Source organism: Drosophila mauritiana, chromosome 3R (genome assembly GCF_004382145.1).
Source record: "Drosophila mauritiana strain mau12 chromosome 3R, ASM438214v1, whole genome shotgun sequence".
Lineage (NCBI taxonomy): Eukaryota > Metazoa > Arthropoda > Insecta > Diptera > Drosophilidae > Drosophila > Drosophila mauritiana.
The window spans coordinates 1,226,376-1,240,629 of record NC_046670.1 but is presented as its reverse complement, the minus strand read 5'-3'; the positions used below and the strand labels follow the sequence as shown (position 1 = coordinate 1,240,629).

Below are 14,254 nucleotides of genomic sequence, written 5' to 3'. Positions count from 1 at the left end.
CGCCGAAACGAATTTACATATTTGGAGTTGTGGCCAATTTCGTAGCAATATGATGATATGAAATAATAATTAAAAATTCTCGTCCTGACTATTATAAACTTTTATAAGTTTGTTTACCAGATCTGTTCTATGTGCATAACATTAATTATTTTCATAAAACCATAATGAGAAGGCACTACTTTCATTTGTGCACTTAATGCATTGCTCAACAATAAATTTTTTATATACATTTGTTTTTAATGTGTATTTTGCAAATTTTGCAAAGAAATCAATCAGGTGCCTTTAATTTCCCGAAGTCCAAGGCGCGATGTGCGGACACAAGCACTCAACAATCACTGCCTTATTCATTTTTCTCACGTCGCAAGCTGAATACCCTAATGAAAAGTATTCTAATATAAAGTCTTTTTCGAAATTTATTTTGTGGTGTACATAGATTCGGCTATTACTATTTCTAAGCTTTATTTAAATAATAATAACGTTAGGGCAATGCAAAACAAGAATTTTTCGCATGGTGCCAATTGTTAAAAAATAATATATATTTAAAGTCAACGAACTTCTAAGGTGAAGGGCATATTTTGTCAAATTTACAATGCATGAGCATACGGTGTGCACACATACAGTTGTCTGCTCTCCGCTCTTTCTCTCTCGAACAAAAACTCGAGAGAGCCTGGAGCCACCTCTAGAGCCACGGCCAAAAAATCGCGTGCCAAAAAATCGTATGGCGTTACGCATCTTGTTATTCTAGTGTCTTTGTCCGAACCCATTACGTTAATAATTAAAAGAGAGCAATTTATCTCGATTCTCGCAAAGCTCTCACTCTTCCATCTTCTCGCTTTGCTCATAGCATCATATTCATTTCCTCGTTCCTATTCTATTTTTTATATCGCGTCTATATCTTCTCGCGAATCGAGCCGTACGATACACGGCAGCGCCCCTCGGTCGGTTGGGCGGGAGGTGTGGCCGTGGGACCCGTGCGATTATAAAAAAAAAATAGCTTCTCGCTTCGCTTCTCGAGCGCACTCTGCCGTCAGCCTAAAAGCTAGAAGACTGAGATTAAGCATACAGTTTCCAAAGACAAAGACGTAGCGCAAAATTGTTGACCTGTGTTGCCACGCCCACTCAAAAGCGCACACTTTTGAAAAATGAGTTGATATTCTTCACATTTATATTGGTCTTGTTTATTGTCTCAATTACCTGACATACGTTTACACGCTTCGTCTGAATTAGTTTGGGTTGACACTCCCATACAAAATTTGTATTCTTTCTTTTCAAAAATGATTTGATTTAAGATTTTGAATTTCATTTTTAGCTTTGTCAATTGTAATGAAATGGCAAACAGTTCGACACGCGCACTCTAACTCAGAAAAATATGTCACTTTAGATATTAAAAAAATTGTTTAATATATTTAATTTTAGTATTAGTCTTCTTGTCAATTTTTATCGTTCTGGCAATCAAATATTTTTAAATATCCACTGATGTCAAATACTAGAATTAAATTTCTTCTGATGTCTGTGCAAATAGCCTATAATCAATCATTTAGGTCTGTTGGAAAATGGTATAATTGAAAATATGAAATAATTGCACATTGATATGAATCAGAGATGGTATGTTCTCAAATAAACGCTAACAGTTTTATTCTGCAAAGCTTGCATTGTAACTAATTGTAATCAGCAATGGCCTACAACCATGATGGTATGCCAGATCAGCAATTTCTTTGGGACGTTTTTCAAAGGTAACAGTCACGGGATAAATACTTATAACTAGCGATAAAGCGAATTTTTTTTAGAGTGGATAAAGATAGGAGTGGTCATATATCCGCAGATGAGCTACAAGTGGCCCTTTCGAATGGTACCTGGTCTGCATTTAATCCGGAAACTATCCGTTTGATGATTGGAATGTTTGATCGTGAAAATAAAGGGACTGTGTCCTTTAAAGATTTTGGAGCGTTGTGGAAGTATGTGACGGATTGGCAAAATTGTTTTCGATCCTTTGATCGTGACAATTCTGGAAACATTGACAAAACTGAGCTGAAAACAGCATTGACATCATTTGGTTATCGCTTATCTGACCACCTAATCGACGTTTTACTTCGAAAATTTGACCGCTTTGGACGTGGTACAATTCTTTTCGATGATTTTATTCAATGTTGTATTGTGCTATATGTAAGTATGACTGTTATTGCAATATATGAGTACAAGTGAGCTGCTGGCTCTAGAGATATTCGCTGTCTGGCTTATGAACAAATGTTTGAGATAGCTTTGGAGCCAGCACCAAAAAATTGTATGGCGTTACGCATTTGGTTTGCAAAAAACTCTCACCACTTATAAATATGTCAGAACGCTATAGTCGAGTTCTTAACTACCAGTTACTCAGGTTTGCCCACCAATCATTTTTTTTTGCCCACGTCCAGTTTTTGAGATATACATTTTTATACAAATTTTCGAAAATCAAAAAGTTTACTTTTCAAAATTTTATTGCAATAGAATTTTGAAAAAATGTATATGTCGAATTATCTTCGTCTCCCATTAGAGCGTAGCGCGTTTCGAAATATTCACAGGCGATCACTCAAGCATACTGCCCTGCTCGTTTTCTAACAGCCTATACGAATCCTCGAACCACACTCGGCAGCAACGTCGCGACGCATCGTCGTGTAACTAAAGAGGCGACGCGTACTTGCGGAAAAACGACGGACAACCACAATGCAAAGACGCAAAACATAATATGATGAAATAATTCGAGTTCATGCGTAACCTTCTACTATAAGACGTTCAAGTTTATCTTGGTCTACTCAAAGAATAAAGCATCTGACCATCTCAACATATGGTTAAATGCACATATTTTGATCGGCGGACAGAAGCACTTATATAAATATGATGTACATACATACATGTATGTACATAAATATATATATATACAAATATATATATACTTATATCCTTAATCAGAAACAGTAGACCAATCGATTTGGCCATGTACATCAACGTGTTCATATAAACGCTGTGAACTAGTCATTTTAGCAATGCCTACTAAGGCAAATTAGTTTTATACCACAAAGTTAAAGCTGTCACGCCCACACTTTTACTTATTCCATTCAATATCGAAAAATCTTTTAAACTAAGTTAGCCAAGGTAATTTGCCATAGCGTTCTCACTTGTTATACCCGTTTAAAAGTCAGTATCAAGCAGAAGTAAGCCATATAAAGTATAAAAGCTAGAAGGTTGAGATTCATCATACTGATTCTAAACTGCCACGCCCACACTTTTGAAAAATAATAATAAAAACGAAGTTTATTTATTAATGAAGCAGGCGACGATCAGAATTTGGGACTGGCAACAGTGAACCAAATACACTTATTCTAGTGTCTTTTAGTGAACCCACTTTATGATAAATTTGACAGATTCAACTGTTGAAATTAAGGTAAATGCACTGTTGTCAAACCGCTTTGATCCATAACTAAATTATGAATCAAGAAAATTATATATTTTGTTGTGATGAAAATGAGATGTCATTGTTATATGATGTTTGCGCCTTACGATCGTCCATTGCAAAGTCGAAATATAAATTATTTTAACGGTTGGCATGAAATTATCTTCAATAGCCCAACCCTGTAGCTTGTTTTGGAAATTTCCGAGCGTTACAATGCTGAAACAAGACATCCATCACACCAATTGTGCATTGTGCCCATCCATTGTAGCATCATAGCGATATGATGCTCAATTTACTCAGCTAGTGTAAATGCGAACGAGTTATCAGTGTGTCCAAAGGGGGAATCTGATGAGTTTGGATATAGTTATCGGTATGTCCTAAGGGGGAAGTTGGTGAGTTTGAATTTCGACGATGAATAAAAGAAAGAGCGTGTCAAAATGTTTTTTTGAAATGTTTTTGCAAATCGATAGAAATTTACAAGACTAATAAAAATGTTAAAAAATATAGGTAAATGGTTAAAAAATGTGGTCGGGACAATTTTGGGCTGTTTTAGGGCGTTAGAGTGGGCGTGGCAAAAAGTTGTCTGGCAAATCGATAGAAATTTACCAGACTAACCAAATTATTCAAAAATATCCAAACAACTTTCCTTTAACAACTTTCTGCTTAACTCCACGCGGCTGTCTCTAGTGAATTCCACACACCGAATGCCGTCTTTTCTCCTCTCTCTTTCCGCTCTGATCTACTTTTACTGCTTCTCCTGCCGGCCTCTTACTCGGACTCTGCTCTTCATCCATAATCGCAATACGTATACGTATACATTAATATAACTACATTTTCTATTACAGACGTTAACAACTGCATTCCGGCAGCACGACACTGACATGGATGGGATCATAACCATACATTACGAACAGTTCTTAAGTATGGTATTTTCGTTAAAAATATAGTATTAAGTGATCAAAACTAAATAAATGTGTTTATTGGTCTTGAGCTATGCACAGTTCCACAGATTGACCAAATTTTTAATTTGAAAAGTGTTATAAACGGAAAAAGTATGCCCTCCATTGTGACGAACTCCTAAAGGTATTACATACAGAATGGAAGTAAATCATTCAAAGCCGACGTCATGATCATAGGTAAAAAGAATCATAGTTCGCCATTTCTAAAGCTTTGTCGCTCACCCTAGGACTCGAACGATCTGCCAAGTCTAGGCCAGGCGTTGAAAAAATTTACCAGTGGAACTCCTTAATTCTGATTTAAGTGGTAGTGGTAGGTCGCAACTCCCGTCGGTAATATTCAATAAATACATCAAGGAGTCTAGAGAATGGTTCGTGTCTAACAACACGCAACTGAAAAGTGGAAAAAGTGAAATCAGTTTTCGCGGTAAAAATACTGGCACATATGTGGTTAATAGGGGCAGATAATCAATTTCACAAATCACTGCTCGCCAAGCGCCATAATGATGCCGCTGCGCATCTTAGTGTGGAACGCCAATGGCGTGTCCACGAAGCTGCCCGAAATGGAATGCTTTGTGCGGCGCTACGAGATCGATGTCCTGCTGCTCAGCGAGACTCATTGTAAGGAGGCACAGGCACCAAAAATATTTGGATTTAAGTCCTATACTGCCAACGACCCAAGCGACGGTAACGCCAAAGGTGGTGCTGCGATCCTGGTCAAATCCAGCCTAGTCCACTTCCCTCTTTCATTAATAGCCATTCAAAAGGTGCAACTCGCATCTGCAGGCATCGAGACGGGTCATGGTCCTATCAATTTTTTTTATCAATTTCATATGGAATACGGATGAATTTAAATGCATTCTGGATCCACAATATTACAAACTACTCGTCGCGGGCGACTGGAATGCATCCCACTGGCTATGGGGAGCGGGGAGATGCAATCGAAGAGGGCGTTCGCTAGCGAATCTGGTCCTAAGCTCAGATATGAGCTCCCTAGCAACCGGAGGTCCTACAAGAATCCCGCACGGCAGTAGAGGCTCCCCAGGCTATAGCGATTTTGCTATCAGCAGGGGCATACTGGACATGCATGCTGAGTTACGGTCCGTTGCTGAGCTCAGCTTCGACCACTTACCACTTATAATCACACTAGATGCAATAGCTACTGCTTAGCCCAAGATGGAGCGACTAATCGGTAGGTACACTGACCTGGCACGATTCCATGAGCATCTTGAGTCCTCTCTGAACCTGAATACGGCAATAAATTCAGAAAGGGACCTAGAAGAAGCTGTTGACACTCTCACCCATAATATCAAGGCTGCAGCCAGACTGGGAACTCCTAGCCCGGTGCAGAGGTCCACAGCAGCTAAAATCCCGATCACCAGAGATATTCTGCTCCTTATAGCTGAGAAGAGGCGTTTACGCAAAATATGGATGAGGTCTCGCCACCCTGATTAAGAGCAAGCCGAAGTGTTTGCTGTTCACCTCGCGGAGCGATTCCAACCTCTGAACCTCGCCAGTCCCCAGGATGTTGACGCGACTCACGACCAGCCGCCCAAGCGCTCCAAATGGACTTGCCGATGCAACCGATCACCCCCAGCGAGATTGCTGACATCATCGCCAAACAAAACCCCAAAAAAGATCCTGGGCATGATACTATCTGCAACTCCACCCTAAAGGTACTACCGAGATGTGCGATCCTCTACATTACGTTGTTATTCAACGCTATGGTGAGGCTGCAATACTTCTCTCCACAGTGGAAGCTCGGTATTATTTCCATGATTAACAAACCTGGAAAGCCTGAAAAGAACCCTGCTGGACACTGTACGGTAGAACAACTACACCGAGTGGTCGAGCAAATCCTATCGTCTTTCGAAAACAAGGAGTACTGCAACGCACTCTTTCTGGATGTACGTGAGGCGTTCGATCGTGTGTGGCACTCTGGTATCCTGATTAAAATTAAGAATACGCTGTCTGCACCATACTTCGGCCTCCTGAGGTCGTATCTCGAAAAGAGAAGATTTGCGGTACAATTCCACTCGGCCCTGTCAAATGAGCATAATGTGGCAGCCGTAGTACCACAGGGAAGTGTACTTGGCCCGCTGCTTTACAGTCTGTACAGCTACGACATGCTTCGGCCAGACGATAGCCTACCCGGGACGTCAATGTTGGCCACATTTGCTGACGACGTGTGTGTCACCTCCAGGTCTTGCTGCGAACAGGATGCTGCTGACGGTATCCAGGATTTCGCATCAACATTTTCGGAATGGGAAAAACGCTGGAACATTATCACCAATGGTGACAAATCTGCGAATGTGTGCTACTCGCTCAAAAGAAAAACACCACCGGTTGTTCTCATCGATGGCACCCCTGTCCCACAGTCCAATACAGCCAAATATCTTGGTGTAACCTTGGATCGGAGACTCAACTTCTCGAAGCAAGTGAGTGCGATGAGAGTGCGTATACGTACAGCAGCGACAAAGCACTTCTGGCTAATTAATTCGCGATGTAAATTGTCACTCTTCAACAAGGTGACGACTTACAAGCAATTTATAGGGCCAATATGGAAGTATGGTTGTCAGATTTGGGGCTTGGCTTGCGACAGCTATCATAAATTCGCCGCATTCAGGCTGCCCAAAACAAAATCGCCAGGACAATTACCGGCTGCGAATGGTACGTAAGGAACTCAACCCTGTACAAAGACCATAAGCTAGCCACTGTCATTGAGGCAATAAACATGCACTCTAGCCGGTACCACGACAGGCTAGAGCGCCACAGAAATCGCCTAGCCAAGGCACTGTCCAGAAGGCTCCACAGGAGACAGCCGAAGGACCTCATTATACGGTCCCCCTTGACGAGAATCAGGAGATGATGATGATCTCATAATTGTTATAATGTTAATTGTTATGTTTGTATTATTGTTTTGTACAGCTAACTCTTGTTAGCCGGCGGGCCTGCAAGGGCGGATTAATAGAGACTAAGGTGACAAAGGGGTTTTTCAGCTACCCCGTATGCCTAAATAAAGTGTAAATAAAAAAAAAAAAATAAAAAAAATACTTCAAGTATACAGTCAAATTCTTAACAGAATTCGACCCTGTGATTAGAAGATACCTATAACCGTTTACAATTTAAAATTCCAAAAGAAATACGGAATTTGTTGATTCTAGACCGAATTATTTTCTGTCGGAGCTAGCTTCTGCCTTCTATACATTTATGATATATAATTTACAATCAATGCTCAAAGGCCATGTGTCCGATAAATTTATTCTTATTTGCTATAAAAAAGTTTTTTCTTATTGACAATAAAATTATTGAGGTAGCAGACAAAAATCTGCAACTCTGCCGTTACTCATAGAGTAAAATCGAAGCCACTAGAATAACAAGATGGGTAACGGCCATACATTGGTTTGGCACTATGCAGCCACTTTTTGGGTGACGGCCAAAATTGCTCTCTGTCCGCTCGCTTGCGCTGAGAGCGTAAGAAATCTAAAAATAGAATTTGCTTGCTTGTGTGAGTAAAAACAATAGACGAGAACGTGTGTATGTATAAGTACTTGTGCTAGAAGACGATTTTCGGGCCGAAATCAATTCAATCGAAGAATCAAATTTACATGCTTGGAGTTTTGGCCAATTTCGTAGCAATATGGTTAACTAAAATAGTAATTAAAAATTCACGCCCTGACTATTATAATTTTAAAGTTTTTTAAATTCGTTGGTTAAAATCGCCGCTCGAATCAGCTACCGTTTACATATTTATATTTATTTATATTATGTTATGTTAATTTAATATGTGTAATATATGTAGTAATCGGTACCCAGGGAACTCCACGGGGAGGCCATTACAATTGTAATGGGGTCCTATATTTTGTAGACCTTTTTCTTCCCACCCAAAAGTGCGCGCTTTTAAAAAATATCAAATTCGATAGACAAAAAAATATGAAACTGAAAAACAACTGAATATAATGCACATTTTAAATAATTAAAATGGATCATTTACATCCATCATATTAAGACATATGACTTAATAAATATACTAAATATTTAAAGCAAATACAAAGGAAATTAAACATAAATTTTCCAAAAATAGGCATTTCATTGAGAAATAAATATTTCATAAAAATAATACGAATTAGAAAATAAAAATTTATAAAATAAATAAAAATAGGAAAACTGTTTATTGCAAAAGTCATATCTGGAGATACTAAGTGCGGACACAAGCACTCGACAATCATTGCCTTATTAATTTTTCACACGTCGCACGCTGAATACTCTAATGAGAAATATTCTACTATAAAGTCATTTTTTAAATTTATTTTGTGATATTACGATTCGGCTATTACTATTTCTAAGATATATTTAAATAATAATAACGTTAAGGCAATGCAAAGCAAGAATTTTTCGCATGATGCCAATTGATAAAAAATAATATAGATTTAAAGTCAACGAACTTCTAAGATGAAGGGCATATTTTGTCAAATTTACAATGCATGAGCATACGTGTGCACACGTACAGTTGTCTGCTATCACTGTATGCGTAGAAAAGAGCTGTTTGCTGTAGCGCTCTCCGCTCTTTCTCTCTCTCAAACAAAAACTAGAGAGAGCCTGGAGCCCCCTCTAGAGCCACGGCGAAAAAATCGTGTGCCAAAAATTCGTATGGCGTTACGCATCTTGTTATTCTGGTGTCTGGTCTTGGTCTGGTCCCAAACAATATAATTAGGCCTGCCCTACTTAATAATAACACAGGCCCCGAAGTAAACCAAGCCCTTAACATAGCCAATATGCAGGGACAAATTCAGGAAATAGTAGAGAGAATTTTGAACCAAAAATAAAACTTAGACACTGCACCACTACTTGATCAAGCAGTCAATATCAATAATGTTAATATGAAAGAATTAGAACGAGCCCCAGATATAGTAAAGTGTTTAAGGGAATTTTCTGGCCAAGCAGGAGAATTTAGCTCATGGAAAAAAAGCGTAGAGAGAATATTAAAAATATATTCATCATTAGCAGGATCACCCAAATATTACGGAATTCTTAATGTTATCAGGAACAAAATTGTAGGCAACGCAGACTCAGTCCTGGAGTCTTACAACACCCCACTAAATTGGATAGCTATCTCAAAATGTTTGACAGCACACTACGCGGATAAACGCGATGTGACCACACTAGAATACCAAATGACCTCGCTGGTGCAAGGAAATCAAAGTACATCAGATTTCTACCAGCAAGTTTATACCCACCTTTCCCTTATTTTGAACAAAATTACTTGCATGGAAATGGGAAAAGAATCAATGGATCTTTTTGCCAAATCCTACAGAGACAAGGCACTTGACACCTTCGTCAGAGGCCTGAACGGCGACTTGCCCAGACTGTTGGGAACCATAGAGCCCGCAGATCTCCCATCAGCACTTCAGTTATGCGAGAAGTTGGAAAACCAAAAATTTAGAACCCAAATAATAGCCAAACCCATTTAAGAAAATTCGAAGGCCCTGGTAGAGGACCACCCCTACCAAGCAAACCCGTACAACAATTCTCAAACGCAGGTCGACAACCATTCATTCCACACTTGGCTTATGTTCCACAGATCCCTAGAATAACTCATTATGTACCACAGCAACAATATGGAGGGAATTATCTACAACACTATGGCAACCTACCAACACAGCCACCAAGACCATCGGCCCCAAAGCCACAGCCTAGGCCAGAGCCTATGGACATAGATAGAAGTATGCAGACAAAACAAGTTAACTACATGAACAGACACAGATTTGGACAGCAAGAAAAGAACCATCACCACAAGGACTAAACGGACTGCCAGACAAAATACAGAGAAATTTTCATATAAACACCGCTAGCGAACAAACTACAGAGTACAACGACGAACCAACAGGAACTGATGAAGCAACACTCAATGAATACTATTCAGAAATCTCAAATTTCGAGCAGGATACAGACGAGGCAGAACATACTGAATTACATTTTTTAGAGTAGAACCCTCTTCGTTACCCCACTTCCAATCTAATGCAGGTAATGAAGAGATGATCAACATTCTAATAGACACGGGATCCAACAAAAATTACATCCAACCAAGATTACCTAAGAAACCAATCAAAAACAACCAACCCTTTTTCGTTAACTCTGTGGGCGGAAAAGCTCTTATAACACACCATACAATCGCCAATCCTTTTGACCTAAAAAATACTTTTATTAAATTTTTTATACTATACCCTCCTTAAAAACCTTCGATGACATTATCGGAAACGATACACTGCGCGAAGTAAAAGCACAAATTAATATGCAAAAGGGGTATATTTCAATACAGAATAAAAAAAGAATTAAAATAAAACAGAAATCCTCACGCGAAGTCAACAAATTAGATACTCAAGTAGAACACGCTACAGAAACTCAAACTCGACTATTGGAAATTAAACATGGTTACCATTCCAGACAGATACCCCATACTGGACATTAACAACGTACTTGCACAGCTAGGACAGAATAAGTTTTTCTCAGTCATTGACCTCAAAAGCGGCTTTCACCAAATCCCACTAAAAATCCGATATTGAAAAACGGCATTCTCAGTTAACCAGGGAAAATACGAGTTTACCAGACTACCGTTTGGACTCAAAAACGCTCCTTAAATTTTTCAACGGACGCTGGACGATATCCTTAGAGAAAATATAGGAATTAGGTGTTACGTATACATCGATTACATCATCATCTTTAGCAAAAATAAGGAAAACCATCTAAAAGACATCAAGATAATATTTAATATTCTAGAAGAAGCAAATATGCGAATCCAGCTCGACAAATGTGAATTCTTCAAAAAATAAGTGGAATTCTTAGGGTTTTTAGTGGCCGATACTGGAATAAAAAAGAATCCTGAAAAAGTCAGGGCTATTGTAGAATTTCCCGAGCCAAAGACCCTCAAAGATCTTCGTTCCTTTTTGGGACTCTCAGGGTTTTACCGTCGCTTTATCAAAGATTATGCGAAACTCGCAAAGTCCCTTACAGCCCTTTTAAGAGGGGAAGAGGGCCGAGTCCGTATTTCAAAAAATGCCTCAAACAGAACGCTAATCTACCTGGACAAAAACGCTAGGGAAGCATTCAATAAACTAAAACAAACTCTAGCTTCCGAAGAAGTCATGCTGGCTTATCCATATTATAGTAAAGAATTCCAATTGACCACCGATGCCTCCGATTATGCCATAGGAGCCGTATTAGCTCAGCAGGACAAACCAATAATGTTTATTTCTAGAACCTTAGGTAAGGCAGAAGAAAGTTACGCACCGAACAAAAAAGAAATGCTGCCCATAATTTGGGCAGTACAAATTCTTCGAAATTGTATGGTCCAACCAAAATAAAACACACCGAACCAATCCAAAAAGCCGTAACGATCAAATGAAAAGATGGAAAGCAATTTTAGAAGAATACACCCACGAACTCTTGCACAAACCTGGCAAGGCAAACGTGGTTGCATATGCATTGAGTAGACCTCCCTTGCAAACGCATGGAGAACTAAATGCTATGACAGAAACCGTGCACAGTAGTTTCAGCTCTCCCGAAAAACTAATACCCATGGCAGAAGAACCAATAAATGTTTTTAAAAATCAAATAATGCTATCTTTAGGAAATAAATCTTACAGATTTGAAATTGTTTTTCCAACATATCACAGATACACTTTTACAGAACCAATATTTAATTCAGACAATTTGATACAAATTCTAAAAGATAGACTCAATCTACACCGACGAGGAAAGCTTAGGAAACTACAAGAAATTTATCCAATTTTTAATAATTACAAAACCAGATTCTCTAATAAAATAGTTACAGACCTGACCGACGAAAATGACCAAGAAAACGCAATTATATCGGAACACAGGAGAGCACATCGCAATAGCAGCGAAAACAAACAGCAGCTCTTAGAAAATAAAAAGTATATTTTCCACAAATGAGGGCTAAAATCACAAAAATAACGAAGGAGTGTCAGACCTGCAAAGAACAAAAATACGAAAGACACCCAAATAAGCCAGAGCTACAAATCACACCTATACCACAATATCCAGGGCAAATTATTCACGTCGACTTTTATCTCACATGTAAACAAGTAGTCCTCACAGCAATAGATAAATTTTCTAAATTCGCACAAGCTAAAATAGTCAATTCACGAGCAATCCAAGACATAAAACAACCCCTGAAAGAAATATTAATAAACTTCGGTATTCCTGAAGTGGTAATAGATAACGAAAAGTCCCTTGGATCAGGTCCCATAATGCGGATGCTGCAAGACCAGTTCAATACAAAGATCTATAATGCACCACCCTACAACAGCTTAGCTAACGGTCAGATCGAACGATTTCATTCAACTCTTTCAGAAATTATTAGATGCCAAAAACCGAGAAATTACACAGGTCATTAAACGACCTTATAGAGAGATCAGTTGTCAAATATAATTATTCAATACACTCAACCACAAACAGGAAACCGGTCGATTTATTCTTTGTCAGAAAAGTATCTCTGGACCCTAAACTATTACAGACAGAAAGACAGAAAAAACAATTGATAAAATAAACCAGACAGCCTTAATGAAATTAAAAAGTTACGACCCAATATTACCCTTCGTAATAGAGGAAGTCAGGATTTCTAAAAACCTAATCAATGGCTTGAAAGTTGTTTATTTTCACAAGAAGGTAATTAGGACCGGTGGTCCGTCTTTATTTTGACAAAATTCGGAACTAAATTTAATGTACAAAATTGGGTGGTATTTATACCCCCCAGCACCGTCGCTGCTTCTGCTAGCGTCAGTGCCAACTCCGTTGCTGGCTCTGCCATCGTCGCCCCCACGGAAGCGCTCCAGACGCTGATCTCGCATTTATTGCCTACTGCAGGTGCACGGCCGGATGCGCGTGTAAGCCTTCGCAGATTGTTGTTGCGAATTCGTTTATATACTTATATACTTATATATATATACTTATATATACTTATATACTTATATATACTTATACTAACCCTCGAACCACACTCGGCGGCAACGTCGCGACGCATCGTCGTGCAACTAAACAGGCGACGCGTCGTTGTCGCCCCGCTCCAACGGTACTTGCAGAAAAACGACGGACAACCACAATGCAAAGAGGCAAAAGATAATATGATGAAATAATTCGAGTTCATGGCTAATCTTCTACTACTACTCGGATATATTTTATTTTTTCATACTTTTATTAGTCTTGTAAGTTTCTATCGATTTGCCAATAAACTTTTTTCCACGCCCACTCTAACGCCATAAAACCGCCCAAATCTGCCACGCCCACATTCTTGAACCATTTTTCGATATTTTTTCATAATTTTAGTAGACTTGTAAATTGCTATCAGTTTGCCAAAAAACTGTTTGTCACGTCCACTTTCACGCCATAAAGATTTGTTTGATGTTGATTATTTTAATAAAACAAATTATTATGTTCTAGCAAATTTTAAATATATACGGAAAAGGAACAGAAGCAGCTCGGGTTATTAAGAATGCAATGAAAACCCTAAACTGAAAATTTAATTTACGACTCAAGCATTAAAGCATAATATGAAATAACATAAAGTTAACTTTATCTTTAGAAAACCTCACCCACCATTTAGAACAGATTCATCTGATTCATTGATCTACGACTATGACTATTTCATCAGTTCATTCATTCATCAGTTAATGGCTTCTTTTTATGCGAGTAGTTTTTAAAGAATTTTAGTATGTAAGTTATCCAACCCGTAAATATAGGCCTCTGCCCCAGTTGATAAAAAAATTTCAAACTCCAATCTTAGCAGCATTGCCTTTGCCCTTGTTTTTGTCGGCACCCGATAAATAACCAAACTTAAAGTAGACAAAGCCAT

General features: G+C 38.7%; 1 protein-coding gene across 1 annotated transcript; it reads left to right on the top strand.

Moving 5' to 3' along the window:
* The first annotated feature begins 1,600 nt into the window (after window positions 1–1,600).
* Window positions 1,601–4,453, top strand: LOC117144810 (programmed cell death protein 6). Its single transcript, XM_033310186.1, has 3 exons — window positions 1,601–1,733; window positions 1,788–2,163; window positions 4,273–4,453. Exons 1-3 carry the CDS (start codon window positions 1,675–1,677, stop codon window positions 4,372–4,374), a joined length of 537 nt encoding a protein of 178 aa, XP_033166077.1. The 5' UTR covers window positions 1,601–1,674; the 3' UTR covers window positions 4,375–4,453.
* The last annotated feature ends 9,801 nt before the right edge of the window (window positions 4,454–14,254 follow it).

What these genes read in the sequence shown, in the direction of transcription:
- LOC117144810 (XM_033310186.1), top strand. Translation starts at nt 1,675, where the DNA reads ATGGCCTACAACCATGATGGTATGCCAGATCAGCAATTTCTTTGGGAC. An exon ending in CTTTGGGACGTTTTTCAAAG is followed by an intron (nt 1,734 to 1,787) that starts GTAACAGTCACG and finishes AATTTTTTTTAG; the next exon opens with AGTGGATAAAGATAGGAGTG. An exon ending in AATGTTGTATTGTGCTATAT is followed by an intron (nt 2,164 to 4,272) that starts GTAAGTATGACT and finishes TTTCTATTACAG; the next exon opens with ACGTTAACAACTGCATTCCG.